At 46.5% G+C, this 26,040-nt stretch overlaps 1 protein-coding gene across 1 annotated transcript in view; it reads right to left on the bottom strand.

Annotated features, from left to right (window-relative positions):
• Positions 1 to 1,381: 1,381 nt before the first annotated feature.
• The window catches only part of tmem120aa (transmembrane protein 120Aa), a 34,569-nt gene continuing 9,910 nt past the window's right edge, over positions 1,382 to 26,040 (bottom strand). Inside the window, exons 4-12 of the mRNA XM_070858129.1 lie at positions 24,941 to 25,000; positions 24,756 to 24,851; positions 19,991 to 20,080; positions 17,875 to 17,940; positions 15,569 to 15,630; positions 12,063 to 12,155; positions 10,104 to 10,168; positions 7,526 to 7,594; positions 1,382 to 1,736 (exon numbers count right to left, since the gene is read on the bottom strand). Coding sequence (XP_070714230.1) covers positions 1,620 to 1,736; positions 7,526 to 7,594; positions 10,104 to 10,168; positions 12,063 to 12,155; positions 15,569 to 15,630; positions 17,875 to 17,940; positions 19,991 to 20,080; positions 24,756 to 24,851; positions 24,941 to 25,000 — 718 coding nt within the window. The 3' untranslated portion in view covers positions 1,382 to 1,619. The remainder of the gene's footprint in view (positions 1,737 to 7,525; positions 7,595 to 10,103; positions 10,169 to 12,062; positions 12,156 to 15,568; positions 15,631 to 17,874; positions 17,941 to 19,990; positions 20,081 to 24,755; positions 24,852 to 24,940; positions 25,001 to 26,040) is intronic.

Raw genomic sequence — 26,040 nt, 5'->3', positions numbered from 1 at the left:
AATAGAGTGTTTGTTGTCAAACTTCTTAATGGACAAACGTGCAGAAAGCACTTGGATCAGACCAAACTGCGATTCACTGACAACCAAGAACAGTTTGAAGAGGACATCACCATCATTGATCAACCAACCAGCAATTGACCTCGCTGTCAATCACGAGGATGAACCCACCATTCCAGACAGTCCGATCAGTGCAGCAATGATCCGACCAACTCACCCATGCCAGGACTTCAACTCAGGCGATTAACCCAGGAACGAAGAGCCGCTGACCGCCTCAGCTTGTAAATAAACTTTATAATAGTGTAAGACTTGCCACCAGGGGGACCTGCACACCTCGTGGAAGCAAGTATAAAAGGTTGTCTGCCATGCTGATTCTTCAGTCTGGAGTTAGATTAGAGACTAAGGTCACATCAGTTTGAGCTTACAGCAGTCTTGTGGAGTTATTCTGAACATAACACCGGGGGGGGGGGGGGGAGGGGAGGGGAGGGGGGGGGGGCAGTCCATAGCAGACAGCTCACCGGCTTTTACATTGTAGATACTGCACATGCACAGAAATTTGAATGGGCCGCACATCAAGATGGGCCATGCAGGAAGCAGTGCAGCTTACGGGGAACATTGCAAGCAGCATAGATGCATTTAAGCTTGATATACGCATAATGGAGAAAGGAATGGAAGGATTTGCTGACAGGGTTAGATGCAGTAGGGTGGGAGGAGGTTCATGTGAAGTGCAAACACTGGCCCGTCGGGCCGAAGGGCCGGTTTCTGTGCTCTACATTCCACGTAATTCATGCATCAGCGGAAATATTCGACTGGCCACAAAGCTAGAAAACAAAGACAAATCGGGTATTTTCAATAGCTGGAGGGTTGAGGGGACTATTTGAACTGAAAAGGGTCCATCCGGGGTCAAAAAGACTAGTTGAAGGTGCTGACTGATACATTGGAAGATTTGTCTTAAATTAGGTTGTAGTGTCACAGTGACCCCCCTCTCATGAACATACGCGATTGACGGGCAGGAAAAGACCAACTGGTCCATTAAGCGTTCCCCAGATCATGGCCGGAGCATTGTGACCAAACACTTCCTCCTGCCCTCCCTCCTTCCCCACCGACTGAACGGGTCAGTCTGCTTTTGGGAGTGGCAACCCAATCATTTTCAGGAATGAGAACTGGACAGTAAAAGTCCAGTTCTCAACTATCGTGTGAGAGGATAGCTCTGTGTAGGCACACAGCTGGTTTAAAAATTGTCCCCTTATTGAAAGAAAGAACTTGCATTTCATTTTTATTGTTTAAGACTGGCCACAAGGTGGCTCCCCGAGTCACTTACTACCACTGGACCATTTACCCCAGCCAAATGGTCGGAATACAAGAGTGCATCAGGAGTACGGTGTAGAGTAGGCCTGTACAATTTTATTTGGTGATCATTTTAACAGAGTCAGATCTTGAATCAATATACTCCACACACACACACCCCCCACAGCTCATCTGCAGTCCTCGGTGCCAACCTTGACAAAACGGATGAGGGTCAGTGAAGAGAAAGTTGCCACAACACAATGTATACTTTCAACGGCTGCATTTCATCGATGTGCAATGATAATGGAACCAAATCTTTGTCTCTCTCTCTTGTCTCACAATTGTTTACTAATGTTATCCTCCCTCTGTTTCTGTTTCTGGTAGATGACGCGAACAGTTGTCAGGAAATTTCCGAGGAAGAGAACAAAAAATGCGATGCCGCACGTGGAAACCTGCAACACAGAGAGAGACAAAAGCAGTCAGCTTCAGCCAAGATCAAGGCCCCATGTGAAGGAGACGCCCACCGAGTCTCGCTCAATTGGAGTGAGGGACGGTGGTTGTGGGTTTAAAATGGCATCTATTGTCTGGCTCTTAAAAGGTAAATACAGCTCTGCATATTCAAATGATTTTCAACCAGCCTCAATCTGTTTGATCATAAATACCAGCATTCGCATCACCGTTGAATGTAAAGGTGCAACTTATACCCACTAATGGGAGGCCGTGGAGACCTTTAAGACACTAAAGGATAGAAACTAGTCTTGTGTGGTTAAGATTAAAATGTGCGGTAACTCATGGGCCACTCGTTAAGACGCCCTGCCTGTGATATATTCTTACATCACTAACAAACACAAGATGGCTCCAGCGGTCATATCACATGACCCTTTTATTGTATTTACATCAGTAGTTGTATTACATCAGTAGTCCACCAGGTGGAGCAGTAGTCCACTAGTGAGAGCTCTATTACACTGCCCAATTACCTCTATTACAGTTAATGAAACTGGGAATTGGGCGGGAAGGCCGACTTGATACCGCCTGTTCCGTGTTACAATTCAAAACCAATGTCTATGCCCAAGAGAGTTCATCCAGGACAAGTGACAGGCCCATTATGTCAAACCCTCCCTGGACAGCTCCACACACTGCAGGGAGAAAGAATTTTCAATCGTATAACTGATCAGAAGTCTGTCGGAAATATCTTGAGGCACTTCACAACACACAATGAGTTTAGCCTCACTGGCTTAAACACAAGCAGAAGCTCCCCAGTAAACCTCCCAGCTACCTGTCCCTCAGGCTTAGCTGGTCTCCATTTAGACAGTAGAGTTGCTACATATTAGAGAATACCAGAGGGGGGAAAAAAAAGAGATGCATTTCCAATGGAGGAGTAGATATTTGCCCTCCCCCCTCAAAGGGGGTCTCGGGGGAGGGGGGGGGGCAGAGGCGAGGGGCTAGCCAATCACACAGCAGTACTGAGTCTCACTGCAAAGCAAGACCATCGCACGGTCCCTGGAGCAGTCGTGAAGCAAGCAGGAAGCCCAAGAATGGCATTCCGGGTTGAGGGTTTGCACATATATACCCACTGATAGATCACCTATCCACCCAGGGTAGCGACAGGGAGATACAGTGGTGCTCATTTCCTGAAGAATTTTGGATGAAACTGAACAAGCCCCATGTTGACTATATAAAGGCCCATGCTGTGTGATCCTCTGCCCCAGACGTGTCCACCTTCACGGGCCACATAGATCGTACCGAGAGCTAGTGAACTACATACACTGTTCCAATGAAGCTCAACGCAAGCTCGAGGAACAGCACCGCATCTTTTGTTTAGGCACTTTACAGCCTTCTGGACTCAACATCGAGTTCAACAATTTCAGACCTTAACCTCTGCCCCTATTTTGTTCCCTTTCCTCCCTTTTAAAAAAAAAAACAAACCCGCCCTCCCTTTTTATTTTATTTCTCTGTTTCCCACGGCAGCTGGTGATGATTCCGCCATTCGCACCCTATCTAGACTCATCTTTTGTTTCCTTACTTCTGCCATTACCATCTCAATTTGGCCCATCAAATCTCTCCTGCCTTCCACCCTATCGCAGACCTTCCCTTTTGTTCTTTCCTCCCCTCCCCCTTTCACTGCCCCTTGCATTTCCTTAAGTATCTGTTACATCTCAAACTGTTTCCAGATCTGACGAAGTGCAAGAATAGAAGTGTTTATTAATGATAAAATTGGATGACTTCCCCAAGTTCATGTCTCCTCACTGGGCAGAGCGCAAGGAACAAAGGAAGCATGGCTTTGAAACTCACCAAACTAGAAAAGATGTTAATTGGAAAGCCATTAACCTAATCAAGGACTGGCACTGGTCCTCCAGATAGACACATGTATGGGGAGAAGCCAATAGGAACTGCCCTGGAAACAAGACCCAATCCTGGGGCTTTCTGAGAAACAATGGCCGCAAGGGCTATAAAAACCCAAGCACAAAGACTGCTTTCTTTCTTCTCCTGAGCACATGGCAAAGCAGGAACCTCCCGCCACAGCAGCGAAGCAAGGACGCCATGTGCTTGTGCTTTGCCACAGGGAAGTGACGTATACCTTTTTATAAATCATTATTGTAACATCATTGTATCTGTTGTAACTCAGTAGATCCATAGGATAGCTGAGGACTACTGTTTCTCTGATAGATGTGCATGTGTGTGTGTTTAATAAACTATTCCAAATTGTTTTAAAAGAACCGGTCTTGCTGTCAATTTAATGCCAGAGATTTAGCAATCTTACAGAAGGGTCATCGACCTGAAACATTAACTTTGTTTCTCTCTCCACAGATGCTGCCTGACCTGCTAAGATTTCCAGCATTTTCTGTTTTTATTACAAAGTTTAAATGTGTTCCCATTAAATCTTCATGTAGCCCTAAGTTGATGAAACTAACAGGTCTTGGTGTTGTGATTTTGGATAGACACACCGATGAAGCAATGGCACAAAGAACAAGCCTTTTCCAAACCTCCAGGCCCCCAACCTTCAAATCAGGACAAACCAACAACCGAGAAATGAGGGCAAGTGGGACTGAGTCGCCTGGGCATCGTGCGGCAGCCTGCCAGGGCTTACAGTCCATGACATCCCTGCTGGACCCTATCCAGCGGCCAGCTCACGCTGAACTGGGCTGGGCATCAGCTTTCTTCCAACTTCTACAAGGCCTTAATGGAAACTCTTATCTTTACCGGAACCAACAAGGATGAAATTGGGAATAAAAAGACGGAACATTAATAATCAAGGCAGGACTAGGAGTTGCCAGAGCAGCAGAGTATTCTCTCTCCCACCACCCTGTTCCTGCAATAACGTGACAACTTCACGGATTCTGGGTATAACTATTTTAATGGAGTGAAGACACAGGAGTGGCATGTGGGGCAATGGGATTCTTTGCAGAGGTGAAAGGTTAGGACCTTAACCCTTTCCTCATTGGCAACTCGGAGGAACGTGGAATGGAAACAGGAGAAGCATGCGTGAGATTTGCCTCAGTGCCCAGCAATCCTCCTGAGCAAGAGTTCCTGACTCTGGTCATGCTGCTGCTCGTAGACGCGCAGTTAATGTTTCCTCAAGAATCAGCGGCCCGAATTTCCCTACTGGCCGTTCTGGGGCAGTACATGGTGTCACGGGACTTACCTCACCCTCCTTGCAGAAAAGGAGACAGGCCATCAATACCTATTGCTTTCCTTAGTAGCAGAAATTCTCCACCACAAACACCAATTATTCACGTGACAGAGAGCGTCAGCAGGCTATCCGCCTGTGGAGGGTGTCCTGTCCCACCCTGCATTCACGCACCTGCATTTGCAGCAGGGATCACTGTAGAGTGACCAAGAGAGAAACCCTACTGATTGGCTAATTTTAGTACTCCTATCGCCATCACAAGATCAGCCAATTCAGCATGGATCAGAGGGTGAACCAGGAGATCTTTGTCTACGGCTATAGAGGCAGTGATTTCACCTCTGATCCACTGGGGAAAGTCGGTTAATTCTTGGCGGGAGTGCAACGTAGGTTTACCAGAATGATATCCGCACTTCAAGGGTTATGTTATGAGGAGAGATTACACAAATTAGATTTGTATTCCCTCGAATTTAGAAGGTTAAGAGGTGAGCTAATCAAAGTTTTCAGGATATTAAGGGGAACAGAGAAGGTAGATAGAGACAAACACTTTGCACTGGTTGGAGAGTCTAGGACTAGGAGACAGAGTCTAAAATTGAGCCAGACCTTTCAGGAGTGAAATTAGGAAACACTTCTACACACAAAGGGTGGTAGAAATTTGGAACTCTCTTCTGCAAACGGCAATTGATGCTAGATCAATTGTTAATTTTAAATCGGAGATTGATAGCTTTTTTGTTAACCAAAGTTAAGGGATGTGGGCCAAAGGCGGGTATATGGAGTTAGATCGCAGATCAGCCATAATCTCATTGAATGGCGGAACAGGCTTGAGGGGCTGAATGGTCGACTCCTGATCCTGTTTTCCTATTCTAAAGCTTTGAGCTTTCTGTGCCAGCATCTCCCGCTGAGCGGGCCCATCATTCTGTTCCTATTGCAGATTCGTATTGCAGTGGGTCCTAGTGTCCCTTGCACGGGGCTTTGGGCATTGGTAAGGTGCTGACCGAGCCTGAAGACCAACCTGTGATCAATGAATTGCAAACAGACCAATCCCGACAACACCAGTTACACAGAGCAGACACGGTGCAAGGGTTGAGGAACTCCCTCACTCCAGCAGATCCACTCCATGTAACATGAAAGAGCCATGTCAATAGGAATGTTGTAGGAACAAATGTGTGGAGGAGGGAGGGGAGGGGAGGGTACTTAACCAGTTAATCTCATTCTGAAAATTCCTAGTCTTGCCTTAATTTTGAACGTTATTCCCAATGTTACTGCTTTTAGATCTTCTGGAGACAGAGATGGGCTGAAATTACTATCGATGTTATTGTACAAACACTTAACCTGTTTTGTCCCAAATTCCCCTCTCCACAATTCTAATGCAGGTGTTATCCCCTTTATTTAAACTCCTCCTTTAAGATTGATAAGATTCGGTATGACTGTTTTAAGCTTTAGTTTGATAAAATCACAGATAGTCATTTCTATCCTAAGGCTTGCACAATGTCACCCATGATGGTGGGTTAGACCACCTATATTTTCACAAAAGCTTTCAACGTTCCAGAACATGGCAGGAAAGTGAGACAACTGTCAGGTACCACTGCCCCCACAGTGAGAGGGTAATGAGACATTACATCTGGTGGTCTCAATGAGGAATATACTGGAACACAGTTAAAAGTAGCAGACCAGCTCCAAGGTTCAAACCCACCGTCCATTGTATAAAGAGGCAAGGCTTCCACGGCCTGTACTACTAGGCCGCACACATTGCCATTGACTGCACAACTCTCCCTCTGCAGTCGGGACTTATCTTACCTATACCAGAGGAGATTTTCTTCGTGTAGCAAAACCCAAGGCACATTTCTATGCCTTTGAGATCTCTGCGCTCCTCCAATTCTGGCATCTTGCAAATCCCTTATTTTAATCGCTCCACCATTGGTGGCCATGCCTTCAGCTGCCTAGCTCCTTAATTCTGGAATTACCTCCCTAAACCACCCCACCTGTCTACCTCTCTCTCCTCCTTTAAGAAGTTAAAGGCGCTATCTAAATACAAGTTGTTGAGTTTTGCAAGATTAGGATCACACAGATTACCCAAAGGGTCTTAGGAGTTAAGGCATTTTATTAAGGGAGCGGTAGTTCAAATTCAATCAAACACAATTCACAATCAGGATAGACATAGTAGACATATGACCGTGACAAGTAGCTGGTACTAGTCCCAATCAGACAGATGGCCAGTGGCACGAACAGTTCTTATCTTCACCGTCTGCCCTGAAATGGCTTCTGGGTCTTTCTTTTATTCTCTTTTTAGGGGTGGGCTTGGTGTAGATATTGGCAGGACCATTTAACCTATATGTTGAGTTCTTTGCCTCAACTCTTAGGTGCAACCCTTCTCTTCCCATCAGACAGGCCACTCTTGGCCTTCAGATGTTTGGAGCTGCCCGTTGTCAGTTATTGATGTTCACGCTGTTCAAGCCGCTTTAGCTATTGTACCATGGAATGAATTCTTCAATTCTAACACCGGTCTGAAGAGACATTTTGGTCTCAAGTTATTCATCCAATTCACAATTTCTTATAGTTTGCTGCACACAGCTCCCACAAGGAATCTTTCCCCAAATACTCACAAACCGTGCTTACCTGCCATTCTTTACAGTCTGGGTGATTCGTTAGATTGAACAAGGTGATTGCATTATAAAACTGCCAGAACTGCAAAGGCAAGAGATATATCAGGTTAGTGAACAGCTTACTGGCTGCATTCTGAGGCTAGCCTGCACGCTCACTTGGGAGATGGACTGGACCGTATGTGGATATTAGTGGCAAGTGGAAGGCGAGGTGGTGTTACCCTATGTTGCACAATCAACCGGATGACATGCCCACATTCATAGAAATTTTCAGCATGGGAGGAGGCCATTTCGGCCCATCGTGTCCGTGCCAGCCAACAAAGCGCTATCCAGCTTAAGCCCACTTTCTAGCTCTCGGTCCGTAGCCTTTTAGGTTACGGCACTTCAAGTGCACACCCAAGTACTTTTTAAATGTGGTGAGGGTTTCTGCCTCTATCCCCCTTTCAGGTAGTGAGTTCCACACCCCACCACCCTCTGGGTGAAAAAAGTATTCTCCTCAACCCCCCTCTAATCCTTCCATTAATTACTTTAAATCTATGCCCCCGATTATTGACCCCTCTGCGAAGGGAAATAGGTCCTTACTATCCACCCAATCTAGGGCCCTTCATAATTTTATACACCTCAATAAGGTCTCCCCTCAGCCTCCTCTGTTCTAAAGAAAACAACCCCAGCCTATCCAATCTTTCCACATAGCTAAAATTCTCCAGTGCGGACAACAGCTTGTAAATCTCCTCTGTACCCTCTCTAGTGCAATCACATATTTTCTGTAATGTGGTGACCAGAATTGCATGCAGTCATCCTCATCATAGGAGGTCCCTCGAACGAGGATGACTTGCTTCCAAGAGTTCACAGGTGTTTCGATGAAGGACCCGATGAATTTTTTTAACGTGTGGTAACCGTTGCACATCAGCCACCACACGGGCTTGACAGAGCTAGGTCTTCATCCAGTGGCAAGGGTTATCCAAGACGACTGGAGACCTGCTCTGCTGCACGGACCTAGTGCGCACACATATCGCAGTGTGGGCTGGCCCATGCTGCCCCGGGCCCTCGGCTCTTCTGAGCCCCGTACCCTCATCTGTCGCACCTCCGCCACGATCTCTCGCCGCTCCTCCGCCATAAACATTCACCGCATCTCGCCACAAACACTCGCCGCTCATCTGCCCCGACCTTCCCACTCCTCTGTACCTGGGTTCTGCCGATGTTCCTGCCCACGCTCCAAAACGCAACCAGGGTTTTGATGACGTCACCCATCTCAAAATCGGCGCACACTTGGAGCAGCTCGTGCTGGAGGTTGAAGTGGTACGCTGCTCCAGCTCTTTTACTTCCTGACCTGCGGAGGTGTTCTCTCGCAGGTCGGGCATGCAGTACTCTAGCTGTGGCCTAACTAGTGTTTTAAACAGTTCAAGCAATACCTCCCTGCTCTTGTATTCTATGCCTTGGCTAATAAAGGCAAGTATCCCATATGCCTTCTTAATCATCTTATCTACCTGTCCTGCTACCTTCAAGGATCGGTGGACATGCACATCAAGATCTCTGTTCTTCTACATTTCTCAGTATCCTACTATTTATTGTCTTGTTAGTGCTCCCCAAATCTATTACCTCTCACTTCTCCGGATTGAATTCCATTTGCCACTTTTCTGCCCACCTGATCAGTCCATTGATATCTTTCTGTAGTCTACAGCTTTCTTTCTCACGATCAACCACACAGGCAATTTTTGTATCATCTGCAAACTTCTTAATCATGCCCCTTGCATTGATATATTCCACAAAAAGCAAGGGACCTAGTACTGAGCCCTGCGGAACATTGCCGGAAGTCCAGGTCAGAGGCTAAAGCATCTCATTTTGGGCCTGTAATTAGCTTTTTTAAAAAATTTGTTCCCACGATGTGGGCAAGGCCAGAATTTATTTGCCATCCCTAAATGTCCGCTGCAGTCCATGTAGTGAAGGTACTCCTACAATTCTATTAGGGAGTGAGTTTCAGGATTTTGACCTAGTAACAATGAAGGAACAGCGATATATTTCCAAGTCAGGATGATGTGTGATTTGGAGGGGAACTTGGAGGCGATGGTGTTCCCATGCTCCTGCTGCCCTTGTCCATCTAGGTGGTAGAGGTCGCGGGTTTGGGAGGTGCTGCCGAAGAAGCCTCTAATTGTCCCCTCTAAATTCATACGCGTTTTCGACCACCTCTCAAAGTTCTTGACTCTTACTGGAATGCATTTCTACAGAGCCAGACAGCCTTCTGCTACCTTATACAAGTGGTCATTGTCTGCGTACAAGTCTAGGAGGTGAATGTTGGCAGGGAATGTGACTATGGAATCAACAGTCCAATCCTGTCACACCCTATGTGCACACTTTCCGACGCTGGTCATCAGGTGCGGGTCACTAGGCGTTACGCCAGGAGAGGTACCAGGAGAGGTAACCCTCGGTTGATTTTTCCTGTCCATAGCCTGGGGTTTTGAGGCTAATTTCACCGTTACCAGCACTGCCCCAGTGGAGCTCAGCTGGTTCAATGCCAATTAGGAATCAGTCTTGGGACCTCGGCTTTGGTTTCAAATTCAGCTACAAGACAACACCAAATATTGCAAATGACTTACATGGCCAAAGAACAAGAACGGGAGCAGAAAGGTGAGTCCTCTCCACATCCAGGACTGGAAACCCTCTGTAAATACAAAACCCAATCCACAGTTAGTCCAGGCTGGGGCAAAGCCATTGCAGAGACCCGCTGCTCACCCAGCCGCTACTCACATCACACCTTCCATGTTGGATTCAGCTTCACTGAACGCGGTCTTTGTTTTAAAAAAAAAACAGGTTTTGATCAAACTGCCTCGTTCTCATATCATCACGGAGACGGTGGCCAGTAAAATGTCCCATCTGGACATTTAATAGCAAACCAGCTGCTGACTATGGATCAGAAAGTGCAAACACATCAAAATACAGGTAGTGACGAGTACTTACCCCGCCATCAGCCCTTCAATGGGGTAAAGTGACAAGGAGTGACACTGGCTCTGTACAGTCTTTGCTCTTTTCAGAGGTCCAGATCACACCAGCACCAGACACACTTGTGCATTTGGCACCGTCCAAAATTTAGCTTTGAGCTCAAGATCCGTAAATCAAGGGTAACTTTCAGGCAGGTTCAAAAATGGAAATAGTTTCGAAAAGCGAATTTGTTTCCCAATGATAGGTTTTGGTTAATATCGACTGAAATATTTGGCTTATTGAAAAGCTCAGACCTGTGAGCACATAGCCACAGGCAGGTATAATGCCCCGTACACATCAAGTATTATACATGAAATGAGGTGGCACCCACAAGTCAGATATAACAGCATAGGGCATGTTACATTATCACTCAGTAATTAACATCCAAGATGTGACACACAGACCGTTCAGGAGATGTTGTTTATCTAAAGGGACTAAGCGGGAATAGTGTGAGGAAATCAATGAAATCATTCACAATGCTCCAGGAGATTAATCACACATTCCAGGGCTGTGAACGTCACCTACACTCATCAGCTTTATCTAAACAACCTGCCCACATGGGAATCGTTAACAATTATTTAGCCACTAAAATTCTTCTTTTTAATTAGTTTGCGATAAATTAATGCAGAAGATTAAATGAGTAGAAACACCAACCAGAGAACAAGTAATTACTTGGAATTTACCAGCACAGAAAACAGGCCTTTTGGCCCAACTGGTCCGTGCTGGTGTCCATGCTCCACACGAGCCTCCTCCCACCCCTGCTCATCTAACACCATCATCAATTAGTGATGTAAAAACAGAAAATGCTGGAAATCCCAGTGGCTTAGGCAGCATCTGTGGAGAGAGAAAGAGAGTTAACGTTTCAGGTCGATGAGCCTTTTTCAGAACTGGCGAGTGTTCGAAATATAACAGATTCTTAAGGAAGTGCTGGGGCCCTGAAAGGGGGAGGGGTGGTGTGGCAGAAAGAACATCGACCCGAAACGCTAACTCTGTTTCTCTCTCTGCAGATGCTGCCCGACCCGCTGAGTATTTCCAGCATTTTCTGTTTTATTTCAGATTTCCAGCATCCACGGTACAGGCAACTCTCAATTATCCGTACACGGATCCAACGGAAAACCGTTGTAACGGGATTTAAAATTCTGTTGCGAACAAGTGAAAAGACAGCCCCAAATAATTTGGAAAAATTGCCTTCCAAATACTGTGCTCATTTGTATTTGCTCATTCTCTCTCACACTCTCTCCCTCACTCACACACACCGTAAAAATCAACCTCCTCTGTCCTTGCTTTGCTGGTGTGTATGTGCGTGCTGCTGCAGCCACGCTCTCTCGCGGCCACCACTGACGTTGGGAACGGGGGCAGTGCTGGTACTGGGTTCCAGGCACAGAACCTATACATGCATGCTGGTAATGTCCAATTTTGTTACTGTTCGTAGCTGATTGTATTGATTCATTCAAATTTTAACTTATAAATGTAAACTCGCCCTAACGGAAAAATCGTTTACCCAGAATAGCCCAATCTCCGAGGGACCCGGATAATTGAGAGTTGCCTGTATTTCGTTTTTGTATCAGTTGACTCACCTACAGTCAGGTCCATGTTGTGTCTCTCCCCCAGGGCTCGCAGTCTGTACAGGCAGCCGCTCTGATAGTAGTACTGCAGGAACTGTACAAAGCCTGCACAATACAAACACAGCCAGTGGGTCAGAGCTCCGCGCGGCCAAAAGCACACACAGCCTCGCACTGTAAACCTCTCACTTGCAACTGTACTGCTTTTAACGGGTCCCCGTTGTATTACTGAACAGTGAGGAAGAGTGGGAGACTGATCGGAATTTCTTTCAACACAGTGAGATTTATGTGTAGCCGCAATGTGACAACAGAAGAGATCGTCAGTCCATACCAATGAGGTACTATTGAAGTGAAGTCACTGTTGTAATGCAGGAAACACGGCAGCCAATTTGCGCACAGCAAGCTCCCACACACGGCCATGTGATAATGACCTGATAATCTGTTGTTTTGTTAGTGATGTTGGTGAGAGACAAATGCTGGGCAAGGCATCAGGGAGAAGTCCCCTGCTCTTCTTCACAATAGTACTGAGAGATCTTTTATGCCCACCTGAGAGGGCAGGCTTAACATCTCTGTTCTAACCGGCCACTAACAGGGGGGGCGGGGTGGAGCAACACGAGTTGCATGAGACCACGTGGCCCAAAAAAAGACTGACATTTCTCTACCACCTTATTGCGCCTCTCAGACACATCGCAAAGATGCCTCACATCCCATAGGTTACAGTGAGGTGCAGGAAAAGGGAACGTGCATGTTTATGCACAGCAACATCCCACAAACAGCAAGATAGTCGCTGCAGTACTGAAAGGGTATTTCAGCTATCGAAATGATACAGAAGAGAGGGACCAGACTGAGAACTCCTTACTCAGTCAGTGCCGTTAGATCCTTAATCTCCCCTCGAGAGGACCAACAGGTCCTTGAGGCGATGGAGGGATTGGATGATGAGGAGCGATTATGTAAATTGGGCAGATTCTCATTGGAACAGAGAAGGTGGAGAGGTGATATGATTGCTGTTTTAAGGATTCTAAAAAGGGACTAGATAATGTAGAATATTGTGTTCAGTTTTGGTCTCCTAATCTGAGGAAGGACGTTCGTGCTATTGAGGGAGTGCAGCGAAGGTTCACCAGACTGATTCCCGGGATGACTGGGCTGACAAATGAGGAGAGACTGGATCGACTGGGCCTGCATTCACTGGAGTTTAGAAGGATGAGAGGGGATCTCATAGAAACACATAAAATTCTGACGGGACGGGACAGGTTATATGCAGGAAGAATGTTCCCAATGTTGGGGAAGTCCAGAACCAGGGAACATAGTCTAAGGATAAGGGGTAGGCCATTTAGGACTGAGATGAGGAGAAACTTCTTCACACAGAGAGTTGTTAACCTGTGGAATTCCCTATTGCAGAGAGTTGTTGATGCCAGTTCATTGGATATATTCAAGAGGGAGTTAGATATGGCCCTTACGGCTAAAGGGATCAAGGGGTATGGAGAGAAAGCAGGAAAGGGGTACTGAGGGAATGATCAGCCATGATCTTATTGAATGGTGGTGCAGGCTCGAAGGGCCGAATGACCTACTCCGGCACCTATTTTCTATGTTTCTATGACAAGCTGTTTCACTGTGTCCAGAACAGTCGAACCAGAGGACACAGCATGTGGTTGAAGGGGGGAGAAGTTTAATATTTCAGTGAGCGAGTGGTCAATCGCTCAGGCTCCCCAGGGAGACGTTGCAAGCAGAGTGTTGATTCATTCAAATGCAAATTAGATAGATTTCTTTCAGACAATAACTTTTTGAGATACAGTATTTCAGTAATTTGAGACAGGACGTGTGCATGGGAGGAAGTTGGGAGGAACAGGTGACTGTGGACCTGGGGTTCCCAAAGCTCTCCACCACTGGGGATTTCCTCACCTCGTGTCTGGGTCTGTTGTAGCCTCATTGATAGAGACCAATTGCTGTGAATAGTCAACAACTCCATTATCATTGTATCATGTATCGACTACCAAGGCGAATTAGATGGACTGAGGTCTGGCAATTCCCATGTTCCTATGTCCCATACGAATGGCCATCTGTTTCTGGTGATAGTGGTGGAAAGAGGAAGACGGCCCAAGACACTGGGAGAACACCCTACTCAATTAGTGCCATGAGATCTTTAATCTCCCCTCGAGCCGACCAACAGATCCTTGAATTAATCCCAGCTGACTGGACGGTGTCTCTGACACTGCGGCACTCAGTACCATAGTGAGGTGTCCACCTAGACTGTTCCCTCATGCCCACAGTGCAGCCGTCTGACCTCGAGACCAGAGTAGTGCCACCCGACGCAAGCTGATATGGTCACCAACAGTCCCATTGATGCACACTGGAGGTGACTACCCTTATAGCACTGACTCCTTAAATAGACAAACTGCAGAGTCAATGCTGGCTGCACCGTCATTCAGATCCTGCTGCTGTCAATCATGGAGAGGAGTGTAATGAACTCTCGTTTGGGCCCCTTCGCAGAGGTGGAGCAAAATGTTCTATTTTTAACATTTGGGCTGAGTTGAGGCAGTCACAGCAGTTCCCACGGGACACGGGACTGCATCGGATTGGAAAGTAATGGGACACCTCAAGTCAGAGAATGGAGAGAGTGGCCGGTTGTAATGTATGCACCTGAGAGTATGCTCACAGGTTTGTAGAGCTGGTGGCCATCAGCCGGTCCAGGCAGCGGGCGGTCGAGGGGGTCGTTCAGCCCGACTGCCTGCCTCTCTTCCGTGGTTACATCCGAGCCAGGGTGTCCCTGGAGATGGAGCACGTGGTGTCCACTGGTACGCTCGCGGCCTTCCGCGAGAGGTGGGCGCCGGAGGGACTGGAGTGCAGCATCACCCCCGGCAACCAAATTTTAATTTGATCCATTATTGTCAAAAGTTAATTTGTTTAACGTGTCGGTTTTGGTGCCCCCCTTTAATCAGGGGGCACTTGATTTAAATTCGATTTAGATGTGCAACTAAAATAATTGTAGAGCTGTTGAGTTGGGAGTGGCTTAGCCAGTCACGTGATGTTCACAAGACTCAATAATACCCCAGCCACTGGGTTCAAGGTGTCCACGATGAGGCAGGTGGTTGTGAGTCTGGTGGATGGACTGGTAATGTGTCGTGTGATTGTTAAACCTTTGCGAATAAACCAACTAGTTCTTAATAGCAATGTGTTGCTATGAATTCTTAAGCAAAGAATCCACAAAGCAAATACATTACAGCCGATGTGAGATTTAGATAAACATCACACTGGCTGGGGATAGAATAGATGGAGCTTTACTCTGTGTCTAACTATATCTAACCTGGGAGTAGGAGCCCAAAACAGTCCTCATTGTGATGAGTTTAAAAAAGAGCCTTAACTCTAAGTGGTGCCTGTGAAGAAGTCAGACAGCTTGCACCCCCCAGGTGAAAGGGTGGGTGGTTCGGGGGCAGAGCAGCAGAGGCCTAGCAATTAATTAAAATACATTGAGTTTTTTTTTAAAAAAAGAGAGAGAAAATAATATGAACACTGAATGTACTTACTCTGATACATGGAATATGAGAGAAACTGGTTTCGAAATATCTGGTACATTTTCGAATCGGGCCTAAAAAATAAAGTCTAATCTGTAATTTTGCACACAGTGCTCATGGGTACGTCAATGCTAACAAGGCACAGGGTGTGCACTGAGCATGCCCAGACTTCTACCAGAACCCTGATTCCGATGAGTGGATTAAACAGATTTAATAAAGCCCCGCCAAGTGCAGTCACCTCAGGTCATTCAGCTCCACATCCCATCAGAGCAGTATAGCAGATATCGAAGCAACTGCATCCAGGACCCAGGGCATAAACACTCCCATCTCCCGAGGTCATGGGGATCAGGTCCCATTTCCTTCTGCAGACAGTCGTTCTTTGTTAGAGTAACAGTACCACAGACAGCAGCTGCCCATCCACACAGCAAAGGCAGACAGAGAGCGGCAACAAGAGAGTGAGGAAATAAAAAGAGTTCGATCCAGAGAGTTAGAGCGCAGGAAAGAGTTAGAGCGCAGGAAAGAGTTAGAGCGCAGGAAAGAGTTAGAGAACAAGAGAACGAGAGAGAAATAAAGTAAGAAAGAAAAAGTGAGAAAGAAAGAAGAAATAAAAAGAAAGAAAGAGACAGCGGAATAAGAGAAAGAGCGAGAGAAACACAGAGAAAGAAAGAAAAAAAGAATGAACTAACATTTATTTCACTGTTCGCTCATTTTGGAAGTTTCAGTTAACTGAAGTATGGATTGTGGTGAATTGTAACAAATCGTTGTTCAAGGTCAGAGAGCATGCAGAATGCGATCTCCCCATTTCCCCGTGTCACTGTGCTGGAGGAAGGGGCGTGAGTGAAGAGTGGCCTCTCCATACAGATCACTGACACCGAGGGGCCAATGTAGTGAGCTCATGCTGCCAGCGGGAGCCTCACCCCTTGTGAACATTCCAACCGAGGTGTGGGACATCAACAGTGAGAAATCAGACACTTCCCCACTACTGCAGCCCAGTGATTGTTCACACCCACAGACCCCACCCCCGACACACATTTGCTAGGAGTACAGCACAGGTTATATATGCAGCCCCCTTTACACAACTAGGGCTCCCTTCATCTGCCAGCATTCCAAGAGCTTCTTGAGCACAATCCAGCAAGAGCTTTTTAAAAAATATAATCTTAGCACTTTCATAATAATATTTACCGGGCCCGATCTAAAGCCTTTGATGAAATGATGACCCTGTGCCTGACCCTCAGTATCGGACATGCTCGGTGATTGCTGGAGTTTTAACGGCAGCTCCGGGAGCCGCACACCGGCCAGATGTGGGAGTATTGCTGACCCCGGCTGTGTGGTGTGTTTGGGGACAGTGAGCCCGGCCTCGCCCGCCCACAGCTGGATTCCACCCCTGGCTTGGCAGATCCTGCTCGAGAAACCTCTGGCTTGCGGCTGGTTTGACAGCAGTGGCCGGACGGGGAGAATATAAAAGAGAAGTACCGAGGTTCACAGCTTCACAAAAAGAATAGGAACCGAACCACAGAAGCCCCGCAGACGGAAGAAAATGCATTAATAGAACATAAGAACATAACATAAGAAATAGGAACAGGAGTAGGCCATACGGCCCCTCGAGCCTGCCCTGCCATTTAATAAGATCATGGCTGATCCGATCATGGACTCAAGTCCACTTCCCTGCCCGCTTCCCATAACCCCTTATCGTTTAAGAAACTGTCTATCTCTGTCTTAAATTTATTCAATGTCCTAGCTTCCACAGCTCTCTGAGGCAGCGAATTGCACAGATTTACAACCCTCTGATAAGAAATTCCTTCTCATCTGTTTTAAATGGGTGGCCCCTTATTCTAAGATTATGCCCTCTAGTTCGAGTCTCCCCTATCAGTGGAAACATCCTCTCTGCATCCATCTTGTCAAGCCCTCTCATTATCTTATATGTTTCGATAAGATCACCTTGCATTCTTCTGAATTCCAATGAATCGAGAGGCCCAACCTCCTCAACCTTTCCTCATGAGTCAAGCCCCTCATCTCTGGAATCAACCTAGTGAACCTTCTCTGAACTGCTTCCAAAGCAAGTATATCCTTTCGTAAATATGGAAACCAAAACTGCACGCAGTATTCCAGATGTGGCTTCACCAATACTTTATATAGCTGTAGCAAGACTTCCCTGCTTTTATACTCCATCTCCTTCGCAATAAAGGCCAAGATTTCATTGGCCTTCCTGATCACTTGCTGTAGCTGCATACTAACTAAACAGCGGCAGGCTATAAAACAACCCGCTTCCCCACCTCAGCATCTCACACTGTGCCCTGGATCAATGAGACGGTACTCACCAGGTCAGCATGACCCCGGACAGGAAGGCCGAAACATAATGATGCATTACCCACCAGCCTTTAATCCTGAGCAAATTAGGGGAAACACAATTAATGTTCAGCAAAATCGATCAACATATTAAGCTTAAACTTTTATATCGACTTGGCGGGCAAAAAAAGCTGCCCAATGCAACATTAAGCAGTATAGAACAAGAGGCTCCTGCTTTGATTCCAAGTCTGAATTTGTTGATTTCAGAAGGCAGAGGACGAGCTGATAAACTCCGAGGTTCAAGGAGAGAATGAGTTTGAGGAGACAGTGTAATAAGTCATGATTTCAATGTAGTGAAAATTGTAAGAACATAAGAACATAAGAAATAGGAACAGGAGTAGGCCATTTGGCCCCTCGAGCCTGCTCCGCCATTTAATAAGATCATGGCTGATCTGATCTTGGCCTCAACTCCACTTCCATGCCTGCTCCCCATAAAATCTGTCTATCTCCACCTTAAATATATTCAATGACTGAGCCTCCGCAGTTCTCTGGGAGTAGAGAATGCCACAAATTTACAACCCTCAGAGAAGAAATTCCTCCTCATCTCAGTTCTAAATGGGCGACCCCTTATTCTGAGACTATGTCCCCTAGTTCTAGATCCCCCCACGAGGGGAAACATCCTCTCTGCATCTACCTTGTCGAGCCCCCTCAGAATCTTATACATTTCGATAAGATCACCTCTTATTCTTCTGAACTCCAATCAGTATAGGCCCAACCTGCACAAACTTTCTTCATGACAACCCCTTCATCTCCAGAATCAACCTAGTGAACCTTCTCTGAACAGCCTCCAATGCAAGTATATCCTTTCTTAAATACGGAGACCAAAACTGTACGCAGTACTCCAGGTGTGGCCTCACCAATACCCTGTACAGTTGTAGCAGGACTTCTCTGCTTTTATACTCTATCCCCCTTGCAATAAAGGCCAACATTCTATTTGCCTTCCTGATTACTTGCTGTACCTGCATACTAACTTTTTGTGTTTCATGCGCAAGGACTCCCAGATCCCTCTGTACTGCAGCACTTTGCAATCTCTCTCCATTTAGATAATAATTTACTTTTTTATTTTTCCTGCCAAAGTGGATAACCTCACACTTGCCCACATTAAGGAAATGGAAAAATTTATGGGATGGTGTATTTGCAGTTTAGGAGAAACAAGAAAGAAAGATCCAGTGCCTTGGGCTTAGGGGGTGAAAAAGAAACAGCTAGGGTCACTTAAAAACATAGCAGGCTTATCAATCACTGCCCAGTGAGTTTGGAAGCAGTTCTGCAGAAGGCCATTGGACTGAAGAAAAATTACACAGCGACCCCTGCTGGAAAGTGCATGCCAGTTGAGGATAGCACTGGGCTGGGCTGGGTGATGTCTCCAGTGTCAAGTTGCTAATACTGTCTAAGCTCTCACAGGGAGACGAGCTACACAAGCAAAGTATGGGCAGTCTGCCGGCACCAGTGGAACCGGACCTCAGCGAGAGTTATCGCCTTCAGAGAATCGGGCTGGAAATGTAAAAAAATTTGTACAGTTGGAGGTTATTTATTGCTGTCCCTCCTTTGTGTTCATGTGCATTTGCGTGTGTACGTATATGTGTGTGTTCGTATGTGGGTGTGAGCGCGTGCATGTGTGGGTGTGAGAGCGTGCAAGTGTGTACGTATGTGTGTGTGTGTATATGTATTAGTGTGGGAATGCATATGAATGTGTGTGGGGATTGCTCTAAGATACACAGGAGACAGAGAGAAGTTCAAAACTAATTAGACGCTGCCAAGGGTGGGTTTTGAAAGGTAAAGAGTTCTCATGTTCTGAGGTCCAAGGAGAGAATGAGTTTGAGGAGACAGTGTAATAAGTCTCGAGTTCAACATAGTGAGAATTGTAAGGAAGTGGAAAAGCTTACGTGACGGTGTATTTGCAGTTTAGGAGAAACAAGAGCAAAATTCAGAGGCACATGGCAACATCGATAAGCTGCAGACAAGCAAAGTTGTGATGGAGACATTGGAGACTAGAGGCGAGAAGGGGATCTATTGAAGAACAGGATTTTTCTTGTGCAGTGCCCAGGAGTGAGACAATTTGCTGGGTTTTCCCCGAGTTCCACCCCTTACCTGGATCCATTATTGATGAGGATGCTCTCTCGGATCGTGAGTGTACAGTAGTACCACACCAACAGGAAGTTGAACAAGGAATCGACCACCCTGCACAAGAATAAATAAAGTCAAAGACTAAGAAGTTAAACTCCAACAGTGTACCCAGAACATTGGAACCACCAACAAGCTGACTGTAAAATAGAACTCAGCAATACGGTGGAGGAGGATTTCCTGGAGTGCATAAGGGATGGTTTTCTAGACCAATATGTCGAGGAACCAACTAGGGGGGAGGCTGTCTTGGACTGGGTGTTGTGTAATGAGAGAGGATTAATTAACAATCTCATTGTGCGAGGCCCCTTGGGGAAGAGTGACCATAATATGGTGGAATTCTGCATTAGGATGGAGAATAAAACAGTTAATTCAGAGACCATGGTCCAGAACTTAAAGAAGGGTAACTTTGAAGGTATGAGGCGTGAATTGGCTAAGATAGATTGGCGAATGATACTTAAGGGGTTGACTGTGGATGGGCAATGGCAGACATTTAGAGACCGCATGGATGAATTACAACAATTGTACATTCCTGTCTGGCGTAAAAATAAAAAAGGGAAGGTGGCTCAACCGTGGCTATCTAGGGAAATCAGGGATAGTATTAAAGCCAAGGAAGTGGCATACAAATTGGCCAGAAATAGCAGCGAACCTGGGGACTGGGAGAAATTTAGAACTCAGCAGAGGAGGAAAAAGGGTTTGATTAGGGCAGGGAAAATGGAGTACGAGAAGAAGCTTGCAGGGAACATTAAGGCGGATTGCAAAAGTTTCTATAGGTATGTAAAGAGAAAAAGGTTAGTAAAGACAAACGTAGGTCCCCTGCAGTCAGAATCAGGGGAAGTCATAACGGGGAACAAAGAAATGACAGACCAATTGAACAAGTACTTTGGTTCAGTATTCACTAAGGAGGACACAAACAACCTTCCGGATATAAAAGGGGTCAGAGGGTCTAGTAAGGAGGAGGAACTGAGGGAAATCTTTATTAGTCGGGAAATTGTGTTGGGGAAATTGATGGGATTGAAGGCCGATAAATCCCCAGGGCCTGATGGACTGCATCCCAGAGTACTTAAGGAGGTGGCCTTGGAAATAGCGGATGCATTGACAGTCATTTTCCAACATTCCATTGACTCTGGATCAGTTCCTATCGAGTGGAGGGTAGCCAATGTAACCCCACTTTTTAAAAAAGGAGGGAGAGAGAAAGCAGGGAATTATAGACCGGTCAGCCTGACCTCAGTAGTGGGTAAAATGATGGAATCAATTATTAAGGATGTCATAGCAGCGCATTTGGAAAATGGTGACATGATAGGTCCAAGTCAGCATGGATTTGTGAAAGGGATTTGTGAAAGGGATCTTCTGGAATTTTTTGAGGATGTTTCCAGTAAAGTGGACAAAGGAGAACCAGTTGATGTGGTATATTTGGACTTTCAGAAGGCTTTCAACAAGGTCCCACACAGGAGATTAATGTGCAAAGTTAAAGCACATGGGATTGGGGGTAGTGTGCTGACGTGGATTGAGAACTGGTTGTCAGACAGGAAGCAAAGAGTAGGAGTAAATAGGTACTTTTCAGAATGGCAGGCAGTGACTAGTGGGGTACCGCAAGGTTCTGTGCTGGGGCCCCAGCTGTTTACATTGTACATCAATGATTTAGACGAGGGGATTAAATGTAGTATCTCCAAATTTGCGGATGACACTAAGTTGGGTGGCAGTGTGAGCTGCGAGGAGGATGCTATGAGGCTGCAGAGTGACTTGGATAGGTTAGGTGAGTGGGCAAATGCGTGGCAGATGAAGTATAATGTGGATAAATGTGAGGTTATTCACTTTGGTGGTAAAAACAGAGAGACAGACTATTATCTGAATGGTGACAGATTAGGAAGGGGGAAGGTGCAGCGAGACCTGGGTGTTATGGTACATCAGTCATTGAAGGTTGGCATGCAGGTACAGCAGGTGGTTAAGAAAGCAAATGGCATGTTGGCCTTCATAGCGAGGGGATTTGAGTACAGTGGCAGGGAGGTGTTGCTACAGTTGTATAGGGCCTTGGTGAGGCCACACCTGGAGTATTGTGTACAGTTTTGGTCTCCTAACTTGAGGAAGGACATTCTTGCTATTGAGGGAGTGCAGCGAAGATTCACCAGACTGATTCCCGGGATGGTGGGACTGACCTATCAAGAAAGACTGGATCAACTGGGCTTGTATTCACTGGAGTTCAGAAGAGTGAGAGGGGACCTCATAGAAACGTTTAAAATTCTGACGGGTTTGGACAGGTTGGATGCAGGAAGAATGTTCCCAATGTTGGGGAAACATAGAAACATAGAAACATAGAAGTCCAGAACCAGGGGTCACAGTCTAAGGATAAGGGGTAAGCCATTTTGGACCGAGATGAGGAGAAACTTCTTCACCCAGAGAGTGGTGAACCTGTGGAATTCTCTACCACAGAAAGTAGTTGAGGCCAATTCACTAAATATATTCAAAAGGGAGTTAGATGAAGTCCTTACTACTCGGGGGATCAAGGGGTATGGCGAGAAAGCAGGAAGGGGGTACTGAAGTTTCATGTTCAGCCATGAACTCATTGAATGGCGGTGCAGGCTAGAAGGGCTGAATGGCCTGCTCCTGCACCTATTTTCTATGTTTCTATGTTTCTAGTATAACTGTAGGATTAATGAACGACACAGTCTGAATCGCAGTGACTCTGATGCACAGTATCAGAGCATGATCTAAACCTGTACAAAACCACCTGTCAGAGCAATGTAACCCAATAGATATTTAATGGCTGGATTTTCGGCTCCTCTCCGCTCCGTATTTTGCCCCGGTGCAGTGGCACTGGCGGCGGTGAGGTGTTCTGAGCGAGCGGCCAGTCTCCAGCGCCCGGCAGCGATCCTCGGGTCTGGTTTAGCGGCAGCGCGGAGCAGCACCGCCCGGAAGGGCTGTGCCCGGTGTGCAACGCCCCTGGTTGTGACACCGGCGTGAGTTTTGACTCTTGCCCGACCCGTACGCCCCGCAGCGCGCCCCGCAGTAACCGCCTGGGAAATCAGGCGGCCCAACTTTACCGACAGCAGAGAGGCAATGGACTCCTGAGATAAGTGTGATTGTTTTGTCTTTTATTTTTTTTGCCGATTTGTGTTGTGCTGATGTGTGCAATGTTTTGGGAATATTTTTGTGGGTTTTTTAAAGTTTTTTTCCCCCCCCTCGGCATCTCTCGGAGCGCTCCCAGCCCGGCTCTTTAGCTCGGGAGTTTCCCATGCTAACACCCTGAGAGAAGTATACAACGCCTCCCTTTGCGCTGCGCCCCTGACTCAGGGCCCAGCTGACCAATGTTACTGACTGAGGCACAAAATGTTCCCGGGCACTAACTTTACCGCTCCGCCGCCATTACCACCCCAAAAATATCAAAGCCGAAAACCCTAATAGACCCCTCTCCACAGCTCTGCAATTTATCCAGAGAGTAGCTGAGCCAAGAAGGGGCAAGGTCTGAGCCCCGGTCTGTACTGAGTTGACTAAGATCCGTTGTAGTGATGGCAGGGGTGCTACAATTGGCCTCAGTACCAAGGAACTAGGAAGGCAAAAATCTGCCAAAGTTTCCACTCTGAGGAACGATTCAAACTGCGGTGTGTGCGCGTTGGGTGAGGGTAGGACCTGGCTCATCTGCGATGCTCCTCGAAGTCAACTGGCATTCACTGTCATGGCTCTCACGTGATTAATGGCCATTTGAGTGAGATACTCACAAGGCAAATGCTTCCCACGGAACTATACCCAATAACTGTTCAACACCTCAAGCAGGGGTGGGGGGGGGGGGGGGGAAAGACAGATCTGTGAATAAAACTGTAGGAATTAGAAACATCGCAGGCATCCGGGAATCGCCCAGATTGTAATCCCAGCTCAGAGTTCAGACAATGGCAGATAAACTGGTCACTCAAACCCTACAAACAGATTCCAGCCTGTAAATCACTCCCATGTATCCATTCTAATCTCAGTAAATGGGGTGATCCATTAAGAAACCAGAAAGAAGCAGGAATCTGCATTTATATAGCATCTTTCACAACCTCAGGAAATTCCAAAATACCTTACAGCCAATTAATGTACTGTTGTAAAATAGTAACAGCCAATTTGAAAGAAAGACTTGAATGGCTTGCATTTATATAGCGCCTTTCACGAGCACCAGACATTCAAAGCGCTTTGCAGCCAATGGATTACTTTTAGAGAGTAGTCACTGTTGTAAAGTGGGAAACGCAGCAGCCAATTTGCGCACAGCAAGCTCCCACAAACAGCAATGTGATAATGACCAGATAATCTGTTTTTTTTGTTACATTGACTGAGAGATAAGTATTGGTCAGAATAGTGCCATGGGATCTTTTACGTCCACCTGAGAGGGCAGACGAGGCCTCGGTTTAACGTCTCATTCGAAAGGCAGAACCTCTGACAGTGCAGCACTCCCTCAGTATGGCACTTGGATTATGTGCTCAAGTCTCTGGAGGATGGCACTTAAACCCACGACCCTCTGACTCAGTCAAATATGGCCGTGAGCATGCAATGGTATCAGGCTGTATCTGGGAGATCAGATACACTCCTGTGGTCACTGCTCTTGGTTTGGGCACCCAGTTTGAAGCCCTGCTCTTGTGCCTCTCGTGCTGAATGGAGAATATCAGGTACCCACCACAGCTCCACTGGTAGGGGAGGGGGGATAGTGAGAAGGGGGCATCTCACCACCTGTCAGAGCAATAGCACATCTCAACTCACAGCTCACCTGGAGTTTAGCAAGAACCTGCAGGTGAAGGAGATGATGACGAGGATGATGGTGAGATACAGCTTGAACTTTTCGTACTCATCCTTGTAGGCAAACCTGCAATGTGGAAAAAGTGGAGACGGTCACGTGGAAGGCTTAAGGGGACAGAACGTTTCCATCAGGTCTGGGCCCAAGCGAATACTTACTTGGCAGGTTTGCTGAGCAGAGTCACATTGACATTTCCCAGAACCAGACTTAAGTATAACCTGTAACAGAAGAAGAAAATGAATGTACGGCAAGAGGCCAGAGCCTCACTGATGGGTGAGGAAACACTTAGTAGTTAGATCAGATATATCAGCTTTCAGACCAATAATGCACCGTATGGATAAAACACGTGAGACGTATGTCAATCTACACGCCATGCCGTGCCCTGCCCCCAACCGGCCAACTCTCTACCAGGGTCTACCCTGTGACTGCAGGGAGAGAAAAGGATAGAAACTCCGATCGTTAAATGCGGCAGGGGCAGATTATCCTCCATTAGCGCCAGGAACAACGGATCTGCAAGCTGCATTGCATGGAGCAAAAGTGAAAGACTGCACACCCGGAGTCAGTGCCCAATTTCCCAGCCATTTAAATGAACGGGCAGCAGACTCCATTCTGGGCGTGTGATCCTTCCCGCCCGCCCGAATACCCTCTCTGTGCTGGGGCCAGGCAATTCTTTACGTCCAAGCTCAATAAGAGGAAACTTTGCCATTAAATCTGCGTAAGAAAACACGTGGAAATGTAGTACGAGTCCATTAAGTCTCTATCAGTGAACTTACATAGGATATATGGCACAGAAGCAGGCCATTCGGCCCAACCAGTCCATGCTGGCATTTATGCTCCACTTGAGCCTCCTCCCGTCTTTCCTCATCTAAATCTATCAGCATAACCCTCCATTCCCTTCTCTCTCATATGCTTGTTCAGCCTCCTCTTAAATGCATCTATACTATTCGCTTCAACCACTCTCTGTAGTAGCGAGTTCCACATTCTCACCACTCTCTGGGTAAAGAAGTTTGTTCTGAATTCCCTATTGGATTTCTTGGTGATGATCATGTATAGATGGCCTCTAGTTATGCTCTTCCCCACAAGTGAAAACATTCTCTCTGTAACCACTATCAAAACTTTTCATAATTTTAAAGATCTCGATTAGGTCATCCCTCAGCCTTCATTTTTCAAGAGAAAAGAGACCCAGCCTGTTCATCCTTTTCTGATATGTATACCCTCGCATTTCTGGTATCGTCCTTGTAAATCTTCTCTGCACTCT

Source organism: Pristiophorus japonicus, chromosome 16 (assembly GCF_044704955.1).
Source record: "Pristiophorus japonicus isolate sPriJap1 chromosome 16, sPriJap1.hap1, whole genome shotgun sequence".
Lineage (NCBI taxonomy): Eukaryota > Metazoa > Chordata > Chondrichthyes > Pristiophoridae > Pristiophorus > Pristiophorus japonicus.
Note: the sequence above shows the minus strand (reverse complement) of the source record. Positions and strands in the feature narration are given on the sequence as shown.